Source organism: Balaenoptera ricei, chromosome 15 (genome assembly GCF_028023285.1).
Source record: "Balaenoptera ricei isolate mBalRic1 chromosome 15, mBalRic1.hap2, whole genome shotgun sequence".
Classification (NCBI taxonomy): Eukaryota; Metazoa; Chordata; class Mammalia; order Artiodactyla; family Balaenopteridae; genus Balaenoptera; species Balaenoptera ricei.
The window spans coordinates 41,797,402-41,823,583 of record NC_082653.1 but is presented as its reverse complement, the minus strand read 5'-3'; the positions used below and the strand labels follow the sequence as shown (position 1 = coordinate 41,823,583).

The window sequence follows — 26,182 nt, the reverse complement described above, 5'->3', positions numbered from 1 at the left end:
TTCCAACGGAAAATTTCTTTTTATTTATCCTTAGCTAAGTAGCAATGGAAAGTGTCAATGTTTAGGTGGAAATATTATAAATTACTATGCAAACGGGTGCCAGTGACAGAATACAATCATATTTGTCATTTCAGACTCAGACTCAAATCCTCTGAGAGGCCTACCCACACCACCCTACCTAACACCCTCTAAAATTTGAGGAAATGCTAGAAATCATCAATAAGAAATTCAATGGATGCAATTATATAAAAAAGCAAAAGTTTTGTACAAGTAAAACTCACAATAAACCCAAAAAGATAAGTGTAGTAAATATCACAAATGATTAATATATTATTATATTCACTTTCTATTGCTGTGTAACAAATTACCACAAATATAGCAGCTTAAAACAACACCCATTTGTGAGCTCACATATCTGTAGGCGAAAAGTACAGTCACAATGTGACTGGGGATCACAAGGCTGAAATTAAGGTGTCAGTGGGGCTAAGTTCTAGCCTGAAACTGGAGAAAAATCTTCTAAGCACATTTTTGTTGTTGACAGAATTCAGTTCCTCATGGTGCTAGGACTGAGGCCCCTGTTTCCTTGATGGCTGTCAGCCAGGAGTTGGTCTCAGCTCCTAGAAGCTGGGCATTTGAGCATTTCAAGTCTAGTTCCTTTCCACGTGGACTCCTCATTCTTCAAGCCAGCAAAGACATGATGAATCCTTCTCGTGCTTTTAATTTTTCTGACTTCTTTTACTACTACCAGTCAGAGAAAACTGTACTTTCAAAAGGCTAATGTAGTTATAACTACTATGTAGGATCAGACCCACCCTGAAAAATCTCCCTTTCTGAATGTGAATTATGCCATTTAACATACTAATCATGGGAGTGAAAACTATCAAGTTTACAGTCCCAGGGATTGCTCAGGGCGTGAATACTGGGGGAGAGAAAATGATGAATCTTGAGTAACATCTTAGAATTCTGCCTACCACAATTACATAAGCAGATTATATAATCTGGTGAAAAATATATTTCAACATATTGAATATAAATGAGAAAATAACATGAACAAGGCACATATGAGGAACAGAATCTTTTGGAAAATAATTTGACAAGAAAAATCAAGAGCCATAGAAATGTTATACTCCTTAGCCTAGCTATACCACTCCTGGAAATACAGCAACCCCCCCAAAAAAAAATTCATAAGAAAGAAAAAACTATAACATGAATATGTCGGCCTCCTCGGGGTTTTCCTAGAATCACATACACAACTCTAGAACAGCAACTTCTACATGATGTTTACCTACCTGTCTCTGCCACAATACTTGGAGCATCAAATCCAGAAACTGTTTCTTATTCATCCTTTTGTTCCCAGACTCCAGAATGGTATATATATGCTGCAAATATTTGTTGAGTGCCTATTATGTAACTACAACTGAGTGAGGTATCAGGACACACAATTAGATAATACATGCTCTGACGTACCTCATTTCTCATAATTTTTGTAAAAAGAAAAAAGTTATATAATATCAAAAAGTTCTACAATCAACATATGTGTAAAGTACTAGTTAGGATCATAAAAGTCAACAGAAATAAGGGAACTGTTGGACCAGACCTTGAAAGCTAAGTGGAATTCACTAAAGAGACAAAGCAGATGGGGGATTACAGGGAAAAAGAAGTAAAGAATATATTATGTAGCCATTTAAAATTGTAATTATGAACTGTATGAAACTATATAAAAATGTTTATATTAAGTGAAAAACTGTGTACCAAATTAGATCTTTGTTCTAACCATAATTATGCAAAAAAAGTGTATAAATGCATAGAGACAAATAGGAAAAAAATCAACACAATTTTCTAGAAGGACAAATAATTGCTAATTTATTTCCTCTTATTTTATGTATATTATACTCACATATTATATACATATATTGTATATTATGTTTATATTTATTCTTTGTGCTTCCAAAGAAATTTTAAATGAAAAGAAAGAAAAAACATTACATTAAAAAATAGTAAGTCCACCAGTTGGGAGAGTCCTGCTAACTGATAGAAAGTAGAAATACTCAATGTCTATTTCCCTCCATTCTAACTAAAAGTCTTGATTACAGGAGATGATGTACTTAACCATTCATTAATTCCACAAACATCTCCTGAGCACTGATAATGTACCTGACATGGTGCAAGGCACCGGAGATACAAAAATGGATGACACAGTCCCTGCCCTCAGAAAGCTCTTGATTTGATGAATCACCACAGTGAGATTTACTTGGTAATGGTATTTTAATAATTGCTGAGAAGACAAAATAATAGTTTTATTAGAACTATTTATTAGAATAGTTATAATAGAACTAAATAATAGTTCACTTCACAGGTGGAAGCCTCAGTCTGACAGAATGTAAAATAGCTCCCTACCTCAAGTCTACTCACAGCAACAGGGATAAAACCGGTCACTGCTGCCAAGAAACTGTCTTTCCAAGACTCACAAATCAGATGCACCAGATTCTTAAATTACATCACTTCTATCACAATGGAAAGAGATCTAGTCAATGCCTATACATATGGCTCAGTAAATCTACAGATCTAACATCTTGGCTCACTAATAGGGTGGCTGTTTTAATGCTTGAAGAATAATGTTTGAATGATCGATAATTCCAACACAGTTCTACTTACTGGATCTCAATTTTCATAAGGCAAAATCAGGATCACCACAATTTGTGTATTTCTATGTTTTATTTTATTTTGCCCTTTATTTTTCCGTCTTTATTCTTAATCTTATCATGAGTGGTCACATATAGCACTGAAGAAAAATAAAAATCTCAATTTCACTCAAACTCCTGAAACTATTAGAAGAAAAATTAAAAGTAATATGAACTTCTAATTGGCAAACATACTGTTTCTCCACTGAGACCATTTCTGCTAGCTACCAAGACAGAGTTCTTCAGTCAAAATGTGTGTCCTTCCAAGCTGCAGGCTATTTGAAGAAAACAAGTAAAACAAAGGAAAAGGAAAAAAAAAAAAGCCCTACCCAAAAATCCAACATCTCTCACTCTCTTCCCCATAGAACATAAATCCAACTTGAGGATTTTTTATTATAGGATCCTCATTTCACTGAATGTCTTCTTAGTAGGGTTTTGTTATCTATCATTTACATAGTAAGAGTTATACTTTATCAGAAGCAACAGAGTCAGTAGCTTATTAAATCAGAAATGCTAAAGCAAAATGGATCCATTTGGGTTTTCCCCACTTTCATTACTTTTTTCTTGTTACCATTGTCATCATCATCATCACCATCATATTTAACATTTATTAAGCAGTTTACAACATGTACCAGGAACTGGACACCACACAAAGCACATACACGTTAGGTCATTTCCTCCTCAAAACTACATTTTAAGCATCAGAGGTCTAAGGAACTTGTCTAAGGCCACACTAACAATAAGATCCCCATCTTTCTAACTTCAGAACTCAACCTCTTAACCACTTTATTAGAGCTTCATAGAGCTGCTATAAAAAAACTGCCACAAAGTACACGGCTTAAAACAACACACATTTATCCTCTCACAGTTTTGGAGACCAGAGGTCCAAAATCAGTTTCACTGGGCAGAAACTAAGGTGTCAGCAGGGCTGCCCTCCCTCTGAAGACTCTAGGGGAGAAGTTCATTGCCTCCTCCAGCTTCTGGTGGCTGTCAGCACTCCTTCTCTATCCCCACATCACTCCAATCTTCAAGGTTAGCATCTTCAAATCTCTCTCAGCTCCATCTTCACATCCCCTTCTCCTCTGTATGTAGTCAAATATCAAGATCCTTAACTTAATTACATCAGCCATGTAAGGTAATACTCATAAATTCCAAGGATCAGGAGGTGGATCTTTTGATGGGGGTCTGTTTTTCAGCCTACCACACCACTAAACTCTACTGCTTCTCCAACTCATTTTTTCATGGTTCTTGGTGTGGTGGTAAATCAGAGATAGTCCAGAAAGATCCCACAGGGAGTAGTACACACTCTCCTTTGAGAAAAGTCAGCCACGCAAGAGAGATAAACCTAAGATTAGAACCAGTTAAGTAAGACAAACACACATATGGCCTTATACTGGAGGTCACCAAAATCCAGCTCATCAGCTCCATACCAACATTGGAACCCCAGTCTCCTTACTCCTTACCCCAGTGATATTTCCAAAGAGCCACGAACAAATCTTAAACCAATGCACCATTTCTTCGACAAGACAGACTTTCTCATGCTTTGAGCCTTTGTTCATGCAATTTCTTGTCTTTATGCCTACTGTAATGCTACTCTCCTCAATGCTTTACCATCACACTTATGAAGTCTTTCCTGATGTCCACACTCACAATGACTCCCTTCCTGGCATTTGGTTTCTATTTCTTCAGTGTCACTTGTCATTAGTCTTGAATCATACAGTTGCTTATGTATATATGTATCTTCCTAGAAAGTACAAGGTCCTTTAGAACAAAGACTGTCTACCATCCCAGTGTCTGGCAGAGAATTAGGCACAAATTCTAACTAAATTTGCATTAGAAAGAAGGAAGGAAGAGAGAAAGGAGGGGATTAGAGAGGAAAATAAGGAGGAAAAGAGAAAGGAAGAGAAGCGAGGGAAGGGAAGGGAAAGGAAGGGAAAGGAAGGGAAGGGAAGGCAAGGCAAGGCAAGGCAAGGGAAGGGAAGGGAAGGGAAGGGAAAGGTAAATACTAAAGCCCAGATTGTTTTAAGAGAACAGAAGGAGATACAGTTCTTTCCAATACATATCTGTGAAAGCCCTGAAGAAAGAAGATTTTCAAAAAGGTCTGAAAAAGGGTACCAGAGAGCAAGTACATGGACCTTTCTAGGTATGCTCTAAGCCCTAGAGTATAGGGAAATGATTCATAAAGAAGGGTGTATAGACTCCTGCATCAGAACCTCTGCATCAGCATGCTTGTTAATTGGAAATTCCAAGGGCACCTCCTAGACCTGCCGGATCTGAATTCTGAGGTGCTGAGAAATAGAAATCAACATTTAAAACAAGATTCTGGATGATTCTGATGCCCACTATACTTTGACATATCATTACTATTGTAAGAAAGAAGAAAAAAGTCAAATAATACCCAGATTTTTTTTTTTTCTTTTGGCTTGATTCCCAAGGTCTAGTACTGGACTTGATGACCATTTTCCTTTAAAGGTAAAAATGAAAGTCCAGTTTCGAAAATGACAAGGTTGCAGGTCTGCAATATGTTCCAGGGAAAAATGCCAAAGACTCAGAAAGGAGATTTGAGAAAGGTGCCAGGATGATTCAACATTGAGCCCCTCTAGATTATGAAGATATTACTTTAATCAGCCTGGTCATAAGAATGATAGCCACAATTTGCCTGACACATCCAATCAATGACAGCCTTATGCCAGTTTGTGGTTTTCTGTCATCTCAATTATTTTTCACTGACTTAAATTCTTTTTGAAGACGCTTCCGGGCTTGAGAAATTATAAGGAATTCCCTGGTGTCCCCTCCTGGAGTTATATCATAGATCTTATTGATCTTGAGCTCCAGTCCTCATTCCTCAAATTCCTTCTTAGAAATGATTTGTTACCAGCCTTCCTCAATCTTCTTATAAAATGTAACAGTTCATGCCAGGGTGCAACGAATCTCGCCTAACACTTCACCCCCATCACCCTCTCAGAGCTATAGATGCCCAGCGAAGATGACATCTAAGGAGGAGGCTGTCTCCAGGCCGTGGACAATCAATCACTCTGTCATCTTATATTGTGTTCTTTTGTTCCATCATTTTTACAGGACACATTTGCTTTTTAAGGATCAATATTCAGTTTAACTTTCTATACACTATAAATCAAGTCTTTAAAAAGTGAAGAAAATATGTTTCTGGTTTTGAAGTTATTTTAAACCATAGCCAGGTCCTAAGCTAAGCCCAATTAATAAGCCTCGTTCTTGCAAATTCTAAGCACCAAGTGTGAGCTATGAGAGGTAGGTTACATTTCTCCCTTTCTGTCAAAGAGTATTGCCATAAGAGATATTTTTAAGTAAAATAATGAGCTGTAAATCAGTCTAATTAGAGAATTTGCAAGTACTCAGCAGATGTAAAATTGTAAGCTTTAAAGAAATAATTTCTTTTGCTCATTATTTTTTGCTATGGATGCTATAAAACATATTCACGACCAGTAATTTTTCTATATGTAAAGATAGAATTATACTCACATAATACTTGAGTGTTATTTTCACCAATGAGTTAAAATTAACAATTTGTTTAATTTAGAAATTTAGAACAAATAAACCTTACTTAACTGTCTTGATATACCATCAAATGCAAGTACCATCTACAAATTTTAAGGAGGACTTGGTTAAATACAAATGGAATTGTAAAAGAAAACTGTTTTATGCATTTAAAATAACTTATTTCTAAATGCCCTCATGAAGTTTAAGCAGATCTCTTCAACCCTATGCATCAGACATGTTTCTGAATTAACTTCCACCCAGAAACCCATGGGATGAAAATTCTGTGTGATAAATTAAGTTGCCAAATGAAATGGATTAGCTATCAGTGAAATTGCCTGATAAGCTGTCAGATCCACTTTGAATTGGGATTCATCCTCTTTCTCCACCTGTTCATTAAGCTCCAAGTTCATGGCAACTCCAGTGACTGATTGCACATTAACAAGCTGTTTAGATGGGAAAGTGTAGCTAGTCTAGTCAACATTCCTACACTTATACATTCATTTAAACATAATTCTCTGGTAATTTATTCTGTTCAAAATCCCAGTGTGGAAAAATATACCTCTACCCTGAAGTTTAATTTTGGACCCAACAGAGATGTGATGTGTCATAAAATTAAAACTTAACAAAGCAAATCAGATTTACCTCAAGGTCAAAAAAAGCTGGGGAAATTTAATGCCATAAATTTGCTTCTTCAAACAGTTACAAAAATAAAAAGAGTAGTGAAAAAGCTGTTGCCTTTGCACTGTTAGTATGCCAAAATAAAACATTTATTTCTGTCCCTATTCTAAAGCAAACGTTGGCTGCTTTTATAACTAGAAAGTTAAAACCAGCTAAGAATGTTGAAAAATAATTCTTAACCTTTCTTTCTTATCAAAATCACCAAAATCTTCCCTTATATGACACCAAGTGTAATAAATGACTTGTCAATCAAAAAGCACCAAATCTGAGCTGTAAGAATAATGTTCTTACTGAGGCATTAAACACTGACTCTTTTCTTTTTAAGTATACAGAATTTACTCCATAAGGGGGCTATTCACCAAATGCAAATTTAATACAAATCAGTAAGTTCCTCTAAAACTGCTAAAGTTTAAAAGATTTTACCTAAATGTAAGACCAGACACTATAAAACTCTTAGAGGAAAACGCAGGAAAAACACTCTTCGACATAAACCACAGCAAGATCTTTTTTGACCCACCTCCTAGAGTAATGAAAATAAAAACAAAAATAAACAAATGGGACCTAAGTAAACTTAAAAGCTTTTGCACAGCAAAGGAAACCATAAACAAGACCAAAAGACAACCCTCAGAATGGGAGAAAATATTTGCAAATGAAGCAACGGACAAAGGATTAATCTCCAAAATATACAAACAGCTCATGGAGCTCAGTATCAGAAAAACAAACAACCCAATTAAAAAATGGGCAGAAGACCTAAACAGACATTTCACTAAAGAAGACATACAGATGGCCAAGAGGCCCATGAAAAGATGCTCAACATCACTAAGTATTAGAGAAATGCAAATCAAAACTACAATGAGGTATCACCTCACACCAGTCAGAATGGCCATCATCAAAAAATCTACAAATAATAAATGCTGGAGAGGGTGTGAAGAAAAGGGAACCCTTTTGCACTGTTGGTGGGAATGTAAATTGATACAGTCACTATGGAGAACAGTATGGAGGTTCCCTAAAAAACTAAAAATAGAACTACCATATGACCCAGCAATCCCACTACTGGACATATATCCCGAGAAAACCATAATTCAAAAGGATACATGTACCCCAATGTTCATTGCAGCACTATTTACAATAGCCAGGGCATGGAAACAACCTAAATGTCCAACAACAGATGAATGGATAAAGAAGATGTGGTACATATATACAATGGAATATTATATACAATGGGTCATTTGTAGAGATGTGGATGGACCTAGAGTCTGTGATACAGAGTGAAGTAAGCCAGAAAGAGAAAAACATTGTATATTAACACATATATGTGGAATCTAGAAAAATGGTACAGATGAACCTATTGGTTGGGTAGGAATAGAGACACAGATGGAGAGAAGAGACATATAGATAAAGGGGGGGAAGGGGAGGGTGGGACAAACTGGGAGATTAGGTTTGACATAAATACATTACCATGCCTAAAATAGATAGATAGTGGGAACCTGCTGTATAGCACGGGGAGCTCAGCTTGGCACTCTGTGACAACCTAGATGGGTGGGATGGGGGGTGGTGGGAGGGAGGTCCAAGAGGGAGGGGATATAGTTATACATATAGCTGATTCACTTCATTGTACAGCAGAAACTAACACAACATCGTAAAGCAATTTTACTCCAATAATAAATAAATAAATAAATAAATAAATAAAAGATTTATATATCATGAAAATATAAGAATGCTTACTTTCTACTGATAAGCTATTTTTCTTCACTATTATTTATGGAGCCTAATTTTTATATGAATTAATGATTAGAATTAAGAAGTCAGGGTCACTTTTCCCTTTCTCTACACATGTAAAGCAAGGCCTTAATTGAAGAAAAATTAAGTAAACTAAAAGCCAAATGACTACGATTATATTCAGTCAACAGAACAGAATGAATATCATCCACATGTTTTAGACCCCACAAGAAGCAGCTCCCCAAAAGTCACAAATAAAGAAGAAAAATAACTTAGAAATTAAGTTGACCTGTATATGTAACAAATAAAATATACATTTTCTTTGGTTGAAATTAATAGAAGTGTACATAAAATTGTTTTTCAATTTTACCATATGATTAAAAAATAAAAATTTTAAAAGTAAAAGAGCATAGACGATTCCATATACGGTTGCACATGAGCATTAGAAAGCCCCTAGGCCTCATGAAATGTCAATTAGCATCATTATAAAGTTCAGCTTTTAACTAGATTTAACCATAATCAACTGTTGACGACTCACACAATTACAAGACAAACTATGGCAGATGGTGTTTGTATTTATTAACTACCAGTAGAATTAGAATTCACTTCCCCATTCCCTTCATCCTAATGTAAGCACAGCTGCTTCCCCTTCCAGGGACTGGCTGCCTCCTCTACAGTCTCAGTCCAATTGGCTCAGTCCATGGAAAGTAGCAATGAAAGGGCTGAATCCAATTTCAGAAGCTAGGGATGCTTTCAGTAAGTGTGAAGACTTTTTACAAAGCAGGGGTGCTCTGGCTTATATGGCACCTAGGGACTACCACCCATTCTAGCCCCAGGGGTGGGCTTTGAGATTTTCTTGCACAGGGAAAAGGCTCAAAGTTTCAGAGAAACCATGCTTTTCAACAACCTCTAAGAACCAAAGCCATGACCATAAGACATCCCCAGGGCTAAGTGCTGTGCTGGATCCTAGGTACCACTCTGAAAATGAAAACAAAACAAAACAAAAAAACCCAGTTCCTCTCTCATTTCAAGGTACTGCAATGTCCATCTCTTTCCCCACCATCTTGAATTTCAGGAACAGAACAGCGGCAATGAACTTGAGCTACTGGGTTTCTCTGTTGAGAAACATTCAGTACTGTTCTCCTCAGGCCTCCAACCAACCCAACCCCACCCAATGCCTCCAGGCTACCACAGCCAAGTTACTTGTACCTTGGTGTCAAAAAAATTTTATAGGTAAAATCCTGCATTCAATTCCAGAAGATTATACCAAAAGTTATGTTTCTTGTCTTCATAGAATTGGAAATTGAAACAATTAAGTACAATTCAAAGGCATAGGTTAAAAAAAAAATCATCAAAGTTAATATTGATGAAGTTTGGGGAAATACATACTCCTCTAACTTGAGAGATATAAATTCATTTAACCTTTCCATAGAGCTATTTGGTTAATACATCAAAAGTTTAAAAACTTTCATACTCCCATAATTTCACTTCAAGGACTATATTCCAAGGGAATAATCAAAGATTTTTTTACAAAGATTTATCTGCTAGGATATTTGTCTCAGCCTGTTTGAAACAGTAAACAACATGAAACAATCTAAGTTTCCAACAATAAGGGAATAGTTAGATAAACATTCATGTGTATGACTGAATATCGTGCAGCTATTTAAAATGACATGTAAAAATGATTCTTAAAAATTAAGCAGTATTTTCTAAAATTCAAAATACATCTATAAAATAAAAAGAAAATAACCTGAAGCATAAACGCTGAACTTAAACAATGATGTATGTGTTTGGAAACGTTATGGAGAATATTTTATTCTTTTCTGTATTTTATATTTTCCCTATTTTAAATATTAATGTGTATTCCTTTTGTAATCAGCCACCCAAAAAGATCTTTTAAAATATTTTTTTAAATCCAACTGACTAGTATGTGTGACAAACAAAATATAAATTTCCCTAAGTGCACTGAAGAATTCTCAAAGAGAGAAAAAAAAAAATCTCTGAAAACATGGAACAAACGCCCAAGCAGTTCCAATCACTTTCCCCCAGAATTTTTTTTTTTTAATTAATTAATTTATTTATTTTTGGCTGTGTTGGGTCTTCGTTTCTGTGCAAGGGCTTTCTCCAGTTGCGGCAAGCGGGGTCCACTCTTCATCGCGGTGCGCGGGCCTCTCACTATCGCGGCCTCTCTTATTGCAGAGCACAGGCTCCAGACGTGCAGGCTCAGTAGTTGTGGCTCACGGGCCTAGTTGCTCCGCGGCATGTGGGATCCTCCCAGACCAGGGCTCGAACCCGTGTCCCCTGCACCGGCAGGCAGATTCTCAACCCCTGCGCCACCAGGGAAGCCCCCAGCATTTTTTTTTAATTTTAGTCTCTCAGAGTCCCTTGAGGACTATGTTACTATTTAACTCCAAGGGATATTCCCTTAAAAATAGTGACAAGAGGGGTCAAAAATAGAAGTTGAAAACTCAGAGGGGAATTTCCTGGAAGCCATCCATCCCTCTTGGCAGTTATTTTCTTTTGAGGATTATCTTCTAATTCCTTGGAGTATTTAATGTTTAGTTTGATTCCACAAATTCCCCCAGAAAGAAAAATTGTAAATCAGAAAAACAAAGAAGTGATGGGTCAAAGAACAGAAATATTTTGAAAAATATGTTGGGATGCTAAGCTAAATAACAACTGAAATGATAATTTAACACATCATAAAGGCTCTTTTACATTTAACCTTTCACTCCATCCTCGCAGAGACCCTGTTTTCTGTCTATGCACACACTAGATAAAGCGAAGACACCAATATTCTTACAGCTGGAAGCTCACACTTAAACCTGTAACCAGTGTTAAGAATTCACCTCAAAAAAATTGTTCTCACCCATCCTACACCCATACCTGTCTGCTCAACTATATTTCACAGGTTGATCAAATGACAGCTATCCACAGTGGTGATTTTGATCAGCACTTCTGATCAGCAGGTCCTGGCATAGCACAGGAAGGAAAGTAAAGGGGGAGAATGATGGGTAGAAATTCTTTCCCCTTTGCCTGGCTTAGCTGGAATGGGTGCTGGGCTGGATCTGAAGAGAGGGTGGCAAGAAATGGTTTCTGAACATTACTATCTCCATGCTAAGAACTAATGCTCCAGAAACTTCAACAGTATCACCCCAAAAGTAATTTGTAGCTAGCTACGAACTACCTAATAGTCGGTTATCCCAAATTAAGAGCTCTGAAATTTCAGTAAATTTATAGTGAACACTTGGTTTTAATACTGCCTTACTCAGCAGACTCTTAGGCCCACTGAGTTCTTCAGAAACAATGAAAAGAACTGATTAAAACATGGAGGAACCATTTTAAAGAGAAAAAGCAATATGAAGAAGCATAAACTTAAGAAAAAGCAATATGAACATAAAACTCAGTCAATAAGGAGAAAAAATTACAAAACCTCAAAGAAATAATGGAAAGAAATGGAAAAATAGTTTTATTTTGTCTACTTGCATAAAACTTAAAATAACTGTTTCATTGTGGTTAATACTTTAATTGTAGTTCAACTTTTCTGACAGGGTGAACTCTCTAATAAGGACCTAAATGCTTTGTAGTTAGAATCTCAGGTTTCCTTACAATTAGCAAAATTTTACAAGCTATTTAACAATAGCTATTTAACAAAAGCCTCAATCTGTCAACTGTACATTTATATTTATTCACATAACTGTTTAACTACAGTCTCCCACTAGTTTGTAAACTTAAGAACTTAGATGATCTCTGTTTTTCTCACCATTTTCTCTCTCACACTTAGCATAGGGCTTGTCATATAGCAGATACTTCATATATATTTGTTGAATGAACGAATGAATGAATTATGAAACATCTGACTAAAGGCATTCCCATGAAAATCAAGAATAAGCAAGAATGTCTTACGGCAGGTAATTTAACAGTGTTATCATGCAGTAGCCAATGCGAGGAAAGGGGCAGAGAAATAGTGTGTATAACAATATATATGCCTAGAAAACCCAAGAGAATCAACTGAAAAGCTACAAAAACTAACTGCAGTAAGGTGGGCAATTATTAAGTTAATAGCTTTTCTGTATTACTGAAAATCATCTGGTAAAATAAATAATAGAAAAAATAGATACCATTCATTGATAGCAACAAAATTACAAACTTGCTAGGATAAAACAACTGTGTGAGACCCATAAGATGAAAACTATAAAACTTTACTGAGGGATATTAGGGAAAAGAGATTTAAATCAATCTAACAACCAGCACCATTCCTAGACAGGAAGATGCATTATGTTAAAAATGTCAAAACTCTCCAAATAACCTACATTTCTAAACAAAATTCCATTGATATTTCTGGGATTTTTGTTGTGATGGAGGTTGTTTTTCTTTTCTGTTTTGATTTTGAACTTGACAAAACAATTCTAAAATTTATCTGGTAGAATAAAAGGACAAGATTCACCAAGAAATAAATAAAAAGGCAGACAAATGGCAGAGGTTGAGGAAGGAGTCACAGGATCCCAAACCAGAATACATATGTGAAAGCCACAATAATTTAAAAATATACACCACTCCCTTTTCATGAACATAAATTCTATGTGCAGCTTAATATAAATTAAAGAAACAATTTAAAAGGTAGAAGCAAAGAGTATATATTACTCTTGTTAACATATAATAAGCTTTCCCCCAATTAAAAAGAGACAAATGTCTAATAGAAAACCTAGTTAGGATATGAGCATAAAACTTTAAAAAATGCAAATGCCCAATAAATATAAGAAAAAAGCATTCAATATCACTCTTAATAAAACAAATTGGATAATATTAGTCACTATTAAATTGGTAGGATTGATTTTGTAATGATGTAAGCTGGTATGTACAAGAATTTGCACTTATACATCACCCTTGAAAAAGTATATTATAACATTCTTTCTAAGAAGCAATGGATATCAAATCATTTTTTAAAATATTATAGCCTTTTACCTGATAACTCCTTCTAACTAAAACATTTTGAAGAAGTAATTGGAGATGTTTATAAAAATTTTGGTATGAGGACATTCATTATAGATTTATAAAAATGAAAAAAATGGAATAATAATCATTTAAAATCACGTTCTTAACATTTAAGGAAGTGGGAAGTGGGATATATATATATAAGTGGGGAAAAAAGCAGCTTACAATACAGCACATATAGTATTGTTGTAAAGTATACAACCTATAGCTGTATAGTGGTTATCTCTGGATTAAAAGTTGACATATTTTATTTCTTTCTACTTTTCTGCATTTTCCAAATTTCTAACACATGCATTAGTGTTATATTCAGAAAAAAATTAATGTTACACATTTGTAAATTACCAATACTATGCGACATCAAATGAGTCTTACTGATAAGGTGTATCTATAATGTAAAAGCAAACTATTTATATAGCCTTATTTTGAATGTGGCTTTAAGACTACATTGCAGGATTTTTTTATATCTGTATTCAGCAAAATGATAGACTTTGTGGGATATCTCACCTGTGGAAATAGACCTTATGATTTTTTTTTTGAAATTGCTTTTTATTCCCAAAAGTAGGTTTGAGAGTATCATTTCTAAGACTGTCTTCTCTGGTTTTGGTCTTCCCCCCAAAAATTAGTAGTAGTAGTAGTAGTAGTAGTAGTAGTAGTAGTAGTAGTAGTAGTAATAGTACCTTCATAGTATGATACTTTGTTCCTAAGTGCTGCTACCTATAGGAGGAAAATTTATTACATGTATGTTTTTATGAACCTAATAAGGAACTACAAAAAAAATCCCATCCTCAGCTATAGGAAAATAACATATACATTTTTTACTTTATTTCTTCACTTACATAAGCCTTAAGATGGATTATTAGCTACAAAATGCTATAAAATTTGATTTGTCAAAAAGCTGATTTTGTCAGTATATTTTATACATTCATTAAAAAATTATTACTTCACTTATGTCATGTACTATTTTTAAAAACAATATAGAAAATATCAAGTATTGGCATGGATATAGAGCATGCTTAGTAGACAGCAGTATCTAATAAGTATGAACATACACAGATCCTATAATGAAACCATTCTACTCTCAGAAATAAACCCAACAGAAATAATAGATATCTATTCACCAAAATACACATGCACACATACAAATGTGTTAGGATGTTCATTCAAGGAGTAAAAGACCCCAAATTGAAATTAACTAAATGCCCGTCAACAGTAGATTGGATAAACTGTGGCACAGTCACAAAATGAAATATTACATAATAATAATGAAAATGAATTATTGACATCTATACATAACAACATAGATCGATCTTACAAGCATAATGATGAACTAAAAGAACCAAACATTGAGGTGTATATACTATATGGTTCCATTTATATAAAATATAAAAAGAGGCAAAACTAACATATGCTACTAAAAGTGAGGACAGTGAACCCACTGTCATGTATTCACTACAAGATACTAGGTGATGCCAAGAGCTCTTCCAGGGTACTAATAATGTTCTGCTTTTTGATCTAGATGGAGTAACACAGGCATACCAATTTGCGAAAATTTACTGAACTCTACACTTATGTGTGTGTGTTTGTGTCTATTGTGTATTTTGTGTCTTGCTCAACAAAATGTTAAAAGAAGAAACATATAATACAGAAATTTAATGAAGAATAAAAATTTAGGGCTTTGTTAGTAGAGATGAAATTTCATATTGTATCAAGGAGTTGCTGTCAATTTTGTCCAAAATATTTCTGAGTAAATGAACCTACTGAGTGGACCAAAAGGTTTGTTCGGTTTTTTCCATACGATGGCTCTAGTAGCACTTAGTTAGTTGTCTTTAACTTCATTCGAAACAATTTTGTTAGATTGTATTTGACAGCTGTCATATCAGCTTGCATTTAAAAAAAGACTTATCAAAATTGGTCAATTTTTGTGTAGCCATTTTAATATTGAAGATGGATGGAAAAAAAGCAACATTTTCGGCATATTATGCTGTATTATTTCAAGAAAGGTAAAAACGCAACTGAAACACACAAAAAGATTTGTGCAGTGTATGGAGAAGGTGCTGTGACTGATCAAACGTGTCAAAAGTGGTTTGAGAAGTTTTGTGCTGGAGATTTCTCGCTGGACAATACTCCACGGTTGGGTAGACCAGTTGAAGTTGACAGCAATCAAATCGAAACAATAATTGAGAACAATCAACGTTATACCACGTGGGAGATAGCCAACATATTCAAAATATCCAAAGCAAGCATTGAAAATCATTTGCACCAGCTTGGTTATGTTCATTGCTTTGTTGTTTGGGTTCCACATAAGTTAAGCGAAAAAAACCTTCCTGACCACAGTTCCACATGTGATTCTCTACTGAAACGTAATGAAAATGTTCAATTTTTAAAACAAATTGTGACAGGTGATGAAAAGTGGATACTGTACAACAATGTGGAATGGAAGAGACTGTAGGGCAAGCGAAATGAACCACCACAAACCGCACCAAAGGCCAGTCTTCATCCAAAGAAGGTGATGTTGTGTATATGGTGGGATTGGAAGGGAGTCCTCTATTATGAGCTCCTTCCAGAAAACCAAACGATTAATTCCAACAGGTACTATTCCCAATTAGACCAACTGAAAGCGGCACTCAATGAAAAGCGTCCAGAATTAGTCAACAGAAAACGCATAATCTTCCTTCCGGATAACGCAAGACCGCATGTTTCTTTGATGACCAGGCAAAAACCGTTAGAGCTTGGCTGGGAAGTTCGGATTCATCCGCCGTATTCACCAGACATTGCACCTTCAGATTTCCATTTATTTTGGTCTTTACAAAATTCTCTTAATGGAAAAAATTTCCATTCCCTGGAAGACTGTAAAAGGTACCTGGAATAGTTCTTTGTTCAAAAACATAAAAAGTTTTGGGAAGATGGAATCATGAAGTTGCCTGAAAAATGGCAGAAGGTAATGGAACAAAAGGGTGAATATGTTGTTCAATAAAGTTCTTGGTGAAAATGAAAAATGTGTCTTTTATTTTTACTTAAAAAACCGAAGGCACTTTTTGGCCCACCCAATATTTTCCCAATGATCTGAATTCTAATTTCAAATAAGCCTTATTTCAGCTTTACTGAAAAAATACATTAAAATAACATTTATTTTAAGCAAGTACAGGGGATTATTTAAAAAAACTTCTATAAAGTAACATTTCTTCCATCACATGCAGTCCCACTACCTGATTTGCCTATGTAAATATTCAGATATTCTATATTAATTAAATTATACCCAGCTATTAAATGGTTATCTATCCAATCACATGTCACTATCTTAATTTTTGTCATGATTATGACATTCACAACTAATGCAGTAAAAACACCACTAAAGTAAACGAAAACAATTATTTCCCTTTGTCATTAGTTCATATGAATTACCAACAATGTTACAGAAACTCAGCTTTTACTATAAAGTCTCAGAACTGGACAACTTTTCCTGGACACAATTCAAGTAAACAGTATAACAGCTAAAGCTGTAGAATATAGGATAAACCCTTTTAGTTGGTTAAATGTCTATCTGTGCATAAGACTTGAAGAACATTCATAATTTACCTTGTGACACTGACTGATAGAAAAAAAATCATTTTTCTGATATTAGAACTAAGCAGTATAATTCTGCTACTGTTTACTGAGTGTGTCTATATGCTAGGCACTGAGTGAAGTGCTTTCTATATATTACCTCTTTTGATTTTCACAACAGCCCTATGAAGTAGGCCCTATTACTATCTCCATTGTACCAATGAATAAACTAAGGCTCAGAAAGGTTAAATAATTTACTGAAGGTCATTTGGCCAGGAAGTTAAAGAGGCATATTTAAAATAATGACTGATCTGACATCAAACCCTCTATGATGAACTACAATGTAAATGTATCTCTCCTTGTCATGTTGGGGTGGGGAAAGGAAGAACTAAAATAAACAAACCTTTTCCTCACTTTCCACTTTAAAAATCCTTTTTATGGCAAACTGAATTCATCTTTGGCCAAAGCCAACCCATCAGAGTTGGAAAGTTAACCACTTTTCCATTATACAGCCCACAATCCACAAATGAATAAAAATCACATCTCCTACAAAATATTTTTCTGTGATTGTGGTACAACTAAAATTGTCTCTAATGATATAATACTGAACCATAAATTAAATGGATGTATTCTTCCCCAAACTCTAGCAAAGACCAAAACTCTGACCAAATAGTCTTAGTACAAAATTATACAAGGGCCTAGTTACAGTAAATAGATCGTCTTATACACTGCAACGTACAAAAAACTGTACTTGAATCTTTATAGCAGCTCTATTGGTTACAGAAAAATACTGAGGAGAACCCAAATGCCCTTCAGTGGGTGAATGGCTGAACAAACTTTGGTATATCAATGCAACAGACTTATTACTCAGCAATAAGAAGGAATGAACTACTGATACATGCAACAACCTGAATGGACCTCAAGGGCTTTATGTTCAGTAAAAAAAAATCAGTCTCAAAAGGTTACATACTGTATGATTCCATTTATATAACATTCTTAAAATGACAAAACTATAGAGATGGAGAACGGGGCGCGGGGGGCAGGGAGGTGGGTGCCACTACAAAGGGTAGCACGAGGGAGTTCTTTCATGATAATAGTTCATGATAATAATAATAACAGTTCTCGATCATGGTGTTGGTGGTGGTTATAAGCATCTATACATGGCATAAACTTGCATAGAACTACACACACACACACACACACACACACAACACACGAACGCCGCTTAAAAAATGTTGAAACTTGAATAAGGTCTATAGGCTAGTTAATAGCAATGTACCAATGCCAATTACCTGGTTTTGATATTGTACTATAGCTATAGGACTTACACAAGACTCTTTGTACTATTTTTGCAATTGCCTATAATTATTTCAATATAAAAAGTTTAAACAAAAAAATGGCCCTGGGTACGAGAGTCTGAATTGGAACCTGGTCTGCCTGAATCTAAAATTTGTGTCACTTCCCTATGTACCCTAATGCCTACAAAATCTATTTTATTAAAATATGCATTATTTCCTACAGAGAAGAATATAATATATAGGAGGTTCATCCTGGGTCACGTTTAAAGAACTCTAAGAAAGTTCAAAAAGTACTTTATTAGGAAAAAATTTTAAATATCAAATCATTTCATTGATGGCAACTAAGACCAGGTGTTCCAATGCCCAATATGGACATGGAAAGAGAGCTTTACAAGTGACAGAAAGTGATGACTGGGCTGCTTTGGCACCTTGACTGGGCACATTGCCTCTCATTCCCCTCTCACCAGAGGCAGCTCTGGAGTTTCCTGCCATGTTGCCTTGTTCACCTGAAAGGTTAACAGCTGTTCCTCTCCTGACACACCAGGCAAACAAGCGGCACAGCAGAAAGCTGTAAAATAGAGTCATTACACTGTACATTTGGAATCTCTTTTCCATCTACCTGAGTACTTCCTAATGAGGTTGTCCTTGTGAGATGTAGAACATGGCCAAATTATAATTATCTCAGCCAGAGAAGTAAGCTAAAGGTGCCAAATGCTTTTTGGAAGTTGCTGCCTGCCTTCATATAAATTCATCAAACCCTTGTACACTAAGTGACAGCTATGAAAAATTATACATACAGGCAAGGACAAAGAATCAAAATAGTGATGGGATGTTCTCCTGTTAGTGATGCTTTCCTGTTTAGCACCATTTTATTTTATTTCACTAAAAGTTACCCTCCAAATTATTTTTATTTATTGATCAGAAAAATATCAAATAAATCATTTTTTTAAAATCAGAGCCAAAATTGTGTTCACTATGTCAAGTCCCCAGTGCTGAATGTGCTATGGGTGCTACAAATCCAATTGCATATAGTTCAATTTAATAAATACATAGTATCAGATGTTTATTAAGAACATAAGGACAAGACATTGCTTAGGGAGATGACACAAAAAGTGAAAAAGACACCAGTTTGTAGCCTCAGTGAGGAGATAAACAGTTATACAGCTAACAAAACTCAGGAAAAACCATAATTACTGATATTATGAAGTATGCTAACATGGCAAATTCAATGTTATGTTAATAACAAGAAAGAGAAAACTCATGAGAATGGTCTTAAGGTATTTAAGAAGGAAATAAATGTCATCGACTATACTCCACAGGGCAGAACTGGGATCAAAGGCTGGAAATTACAAGAATATAGAGGAAGGCTGGTGATGTATATATAGTTTTTAATTAATTTTAATTGTTTTAAATTAAAGTTCACATGTTTATAGACTTCAGGAACTTCCTAAATAAATCATTGATAGGGACTTCCCTGGTGGTCCAGTGGTTAAGACTCTGCACTTCCACTGCAGGGGGTGCGGGTTTGGTCCCTGGTTACGGAACTAGGATCCTGCATGCCATGTGGTACAGCCAAAAATAAATAAATAAATAAATCATTGATGACTGACTAACTACGAGAGTATCCAATGAAACCTCTGTACTGGAGAGGAGTTGATGAGACTCTTTCCAAGGGCCTGTCTTCTCCAGAGGCCCCTCATATCACAGAAAGCATCTTGTTACCCAGAGCCACAAATGAACAGCCCATAGAGACTAGATAAAAGGGAGACTTGTAGGAACAAAGTGATCTGAGGATGGAATTGTATCCAAAAGGAGTGATTCACATTGGGTGGAGATTAAATGACTCCGACACATGCTCTCTCATGAAGAGTTTACATTTTAGAGAGGTCCCAGAGGAGGAAGGAAATACAAAGGCATTAGAAGAAGAGAAGGAGAAAAACTGAGCTTCAATTATGGAAAGGCAGATACAGCACATAGCAACCGATAGTCACTTCCGAGAGAGGAACAGGCTGAGCAGGCTTCCACACTTCCTGCTGGCCAACACTATGCTATATCCTGAACAGTGCTCCACTTCCCCATGAGACCTGTCCGTTCACCTACTAAGGGCTACGATCCTGTGTGAATTTACTCAATCACCAGAGGGAAACCTGAGACAACGCTGAACTTCATCTGAATTCTGTACTCCTGGAAAGCAAAAACTGTCAAGAAATTACCCCTCACCCCTTTTGTGTTCCTGGAAACAGCTTACTGCAAAGAACCACTCTTCCCCATGTAGCTTAGATAAGACTCACGATGACCTCTTGTAACCTATGACAAGGCCAAGACACAGACACTCCAAATTCCCATTCTTTATCTCATAAATGATTAGCTGAACTATTTGTCCCCAGTGACCATTCTGGTCGATCAATGCCTGTTAACCGGACTTGACCTAAATTTATTCAGGCTTCTCTCCTTCCTCCAAGCCCCTGAACTTTGGGCCACCCTTGAGCAATGGAAGGTGAACAACCCCTCTTTAAAGACCCCCTCCCAATAATCAGCTGGCCTCAAGGAAAAACATTCCCTGATCAACTGTTCAGTCATGCCACCCTCTCATCCCATTGCCCCACATCCAATTCTTTCCAGCCTGTTTACTTCTCCCTGTAAAAGAAAAGCCCTTTTCTGCTTGAACTTTGAGATGCTTATAGATCTCATGGTCAAAGTGGTTCTTCCTACTGCAATATTCCTCCTCTTCCTATTGAGATAACCCTCGACCCCTTATTATAATAATCTTTTTGAATAAAGCCTCTTCTTTTTACCTAAGTCTAGATTTGTTTTTGACACTTTCAACTTGCAAAGAGCCTAACTTTACAAAACACAAATTAAAATAATTAAATATCCTCTTATTATTGATATTTATTTTTACAGAATCACAACTATTATGTATTTCTTGATATACACCCACATAATAAAATATATAGAAGATACAGACCACCATAAAATAAACTAAAATCAAACATAAATTAACTGTTATTTTCCCAATGTTTGAAAACAAAAATTACTTAAGATCATTAATTACTAAAATAATTAAAATAAAGCATTAAAAACAAGCATGAAAAGTTGAAACCAACCGAGGTTTGGAAATTGCAGAAATAATTTCTTTATATTTTACTTTTGTCTTCTGTAGATCAATCATCTCTTTACAAAGTCAAAAGAAGAAAAAGCTTGATGAACTTGTTTTTATGTTATGTTTTATGTTTATGAACTTGTTTTATGAACTCTATTTTTATGTTTTTATGAACTTGAGTTTATTAACTCAGTTTATTAACCCAGGCATTAAACTAACAATAATACAGCTGCTAAAGTTCTTTCTGAAGAACTTTCTGCCAACAATCTGTCACTTTTCCAGTGGTCCAGTACCCTAGTTTCAACTTAGCATGGATACCATGTAGAGTTAGCACGTTAACTGTATCACATACATAAAATAAACCTTCAGTGTTTTTAATGAATAAGGTAAATACATGATATTTCTATTCCTGAAGAGATTTTTTTTTCTAAAATACCTCTATTCCTATTTATGAAAAAATATTTTAAAATAATAAATACTCATATTATAAGCAGATAGGGCAGGGGGTCCCCAAAGAAAGAGAACCAGGCATGGCTTTCGTGACGTAAGAGAGGCCATTTTTGGCCTAAGTCATTTTGTGATCTAAGCCTGGCCACACTGCTTGCCTTTGAAGAGGTCTCAGTAATTAATGATTTTAAGGGAAGTGAAAGAATGCAAGAACAAAGGAAAAGCAGTCAAGAAACAATAGTTCAGCGATAAAACAGAGTCCTAGTTCCTCCTCAAGGGATATATGTAATAATCTGTGTGAGTTCTGCAGGAACTAAGGCACCCATCAAGGTGGAGGATGGAATGATGATGACGACCTTTTCTGACTTCAGTCAACTAAAGCTTTGACTCTGTTGACCTTTGCCCCAATTCTATGTTGAATTCTCCTCTGCTCAAGCCCCTTCATGAATACGCATACACCACTCAAGTCCCTTCATGAGTACGCAAGTACCCTTAGCTTAAAACTTCCCCAATTTTGCTGTTCTGCGAGACACTGCTTTGGAAAAGATCCCTGGTGTTCTCCCTACTTGTTGCAAGTAATAAGTCCTTCCTTCTCCCAATCTTTGGCTTGATTGTGTCTTTTGGCCTGACACCCACCAAGACTCGAACCCAGCTTTAGGGTAACAGTATAACAAATACATCACAAAAAATCAACTACTCACCAGCATTGACTATAGCATCTACCTCTAGCAATGTGATGTCACCTCTATAGAGAGAAACTTCTTCACTCAAACTTTTCTTCACCTGTGATGTTTCCTGAGTATTTTCTTCTGTAATAAAGAAGGAATATATATTAATAGTAATATTCTTATTTAATTTAATAAAGACAATTTGAATACAAGAGCCAATATGGGTCACACTCTGATACATTAGACAAGTGGAAATAAATGTATAAGTACCAGGGATGTGACTGACTTATTCTCTATTTATTGTGTATTCCCCAATACAAATGCAGTATCACATACATAATAGGCATTCAATAAATTTAGGCATGTTATATGGGTCAACAAAAAGTTCAATGTTTACTATTAATATTATAAAAATATCAATTTTAAGATATAATTATGTACCACTGGTTTCACAAGAAGATGAGAAAAAGATGTGTAACTACCAAGACAAAATAAATTTTTACAATGAACGAGCTTATTTCTATTTTGTTCTAATTACCTAAAATGCATCCTTGAAAAGAATTTTTACTCAGAAAAAAAAAATTTAGGTTCAGCTCTTTGCTACTTCTAAGTAATAAGCTGTCCCTCGGAATGGTATGGATCAAGAACATTTGAAAGTGTGATACTGCTCCTTTATCAAATTCTATAAACCTTTCACTCTAAGAGGGCGCTGCTAGATTGAAAAGAGAAAAAGCTCTGTCCTGCACACAACAGCCAGAAAGCTGGTATATTTAAAACAAGCCAAAACATTATCTTCCAAAACCTGACATATTTTTTAATGTTTTTGAGGAGTACTATAATCTGAATTTTCATGTATTTTTTTACAGATAGTAATGTTAAAATATATTCAACGAAGCTATATAAAATCAATGTTTTAAAATACATTAAATTGCTATACATAAAAAGCTTTTTAATATAACTTTAGGAAACATGATTTATAAATTCAAACATTTTAAACTCATGATCTATGCAAATCTTTTAAGGGGGAAGGTAATGCTATTGATTCACAAAGATACTGTCAAATGAGCTTGCAGTAATGAGGTATGTAGGGGATTTGAGGTGATAGGTTACAAGACACTTAAATTGTCTTCGGGCCCCGATAACCAAAGAAAAAAATGGCCAAGACGAAGGAAATGATCTGTGGCCATAAAAGTGATCTTTCCTCTCTCTGCCTCCAAAGCATCCCCTTCTTTGCAATCACTTTTCTCCTTAAAGGATTCTAATCAACTATTCATTGGTGGTAGTAGCAGTAGTAGTAATAATAATAAGCAGGAGAATAATGTGGGAGAATTGTACATTAAAAGAGTAGAGAAAAACTTTAGAAGACCTCAAAATAGAAAACACTTAACAGCTGACTTGACCACCTCAGGGACTCCTAGCATGCTGTTTCCCTGAGTCAGGTAAAGACTAAGAGTTAGTCAGATAAAGACTATCTGTTCAATTCTTGGTTCTGCCAATTAACAACTGGGTGACCTTGGATAAGTTATATATTTTCGCCATGCCTCAGTTCATAAATTACTGGCTCCTTTACAGTTAACATGAGTTCATTACATTTAGAATAATGTTTGGTCCATAGTAAGCTCTCAACAAACATGCCCCTTTTTTACAAAGGTTTTACAGAGGTGACGAATATTATTTCAGCATCCATACTGAAATACCACAATAGTTTTTAAATATTTTCAACATTTATTATTATTACTATTCCCTATCAGTGAAAGAGATTGGATTTTGTTTGTGCTCTTACTAATCTGTCAATGCCTGGTCCAATGACAAAGACTTTGAGCAAGAAGACCTTGAGTTCCATGACCAATCAATTTCTATTCTTACTACTTTTACCAAATTAGAAAGTCCTGATTCCCAAATAAAGATTGTTGGATGATAATAAATATTTGGTGGCTTTGTCAGAAAATTCTGGATATTTGGACTATTGTAAACCTAGAAATTATAAAGACTTCTCACTGATGATGAGTTTTAAAACTCCATCAGGCATTAAATTGATTAAACATATCACAAATGAAAGCAGAAAGATTGACTGTTTCAACTTGGGAGACAGAGTAAATCAATTCCTGACCTATCCTCTAGTTGCATTTAGTTCTAAAAAGTATTTCTTCATTTTCTTATGAAGCATTATGTATGTAATATTGCATTTATAGTCATGTAAGACTTTTAAACATGTGGCAACAAATCATGTATTTTTTTCCAGAAGAAATTGTTAAAGAATTGTATTAGAAAGCATCAAAGTTTAAACTATTTATATCACAGTTCAGTTTTCTTAAAAGAAATCCTAATCTCTCAACTGCAAACTTTAAAAATGGGACATTTTGAGCCTAAAGGTTCAAACAATTCAACATATTAAATAAATGTAGTGCTATGACATGGTATTCAAGTAAGTTACTCAAAATGGTCTTATTAGAATTATTAGCATCATGAAGAAATATCTTTATCTCTCTTTCATTTTAAAAATTCACATGAGCATCTTTTTTCTTCAGAGCCAGATTTATACTTGCTGTCCAGTTCCTCACATGGTGTATCAAAAAGGCATAAATATACTCAAAAACTACAATTTGATAGTACTAATAATTATCAGTATTTCCTCCAACAATAAACCAAAACCAAATGGCATATTTTTGACCACCAAGTGTTCTCTGTAAATATAACAATGTAAATTACCATTACAGGCCACATCTTTTACTTGAATAGCAATGTACCACCTTCCTTTTCACACAACTGTGTTCTATCAGCACTGATCTCAGTGTCTTTTCCCATATCCTGGGTTTTCAGTAATAAACAGGACAGAAAACTGTCAAGCATTGCTCCCTCACAGACATTCTATACGTACACAAAGCACTGATTCACATTTTGTACATCATTGGCTTTATCCAGCTGAAAGTTAAAATATCTGTCAGTGTGCACATGTGATAGTAATTGTTTTTCCAGATTGTATCCTATTGATATTGTTGAAAAAAAAAAAAAAGTTTTTTTCCGGAACTACCACAATAAGGGAAAGAGATCTCAGTACAGAACTGGGCTCACTTACCAATACAGCAAGGACAAGTGGGGATTTATAACCAAGGAGCAGAGTGGGGATCAGTGGAAAGAAAATTACTAAGAGGAAACTTTGTGGGTGAGGGAAGATTTTGGTTAAACACACAATTCTTGCTGAAGGCAAGCCAGGGTGGTCAGATATCACCTAGGGTATGAGGGGGGGAGATGCAGAACTTTATTAGATATGGAGAGTGACCAGATAGCAAGGATGGGAAATTCTCTCTAAATTGATTTAGCAGGATTCTTGCTAAAATTGGACAATGCAGGTCTGGCAAGGATGGGGCCTAGTTGAAAAAAGGGTTTGGTGGAACCTGACTAAAGTTTAGTTAAGGAGAGAGTCTTTGTCAGTCCCTGCTCTTATTTGAGGAAAGAGAGACTTCTTTCCTTTGAATAATGTAAGTCCATTTCTCATTAGGCTGCCTTTTGTCCTTTAAGGACCAGCTGAACCAC

The 26,182-nt window shown here is 35.3% G+C and overlaps 1 protein-coding gene across 2 annotated transcripts in view; it reads right to left on the bottom strand.

Moving 5' to 3' along the window:
* MACROD2 (mono-ADP ribosylhydrolase 2) overlaps positions 1-26,182 on the bottom strand; it is a 1,976,756-nt gene that overhangs the window by 1,876,572 nt on the left and 74,002 nt on the right. For both annotated transcript variants that reach the window (XM_059897602.1, XM_059897603.1), the window contains exon 3: positions 22,682-22,789. In XM_059897602.1, coding sequence (XP_059753585.1) covers positions 22,682-22,789 — 108 coding nt within the window. The remainder of the gene's footprint in view (positions 1-22,681; positions 22,790-26,182) is intronic.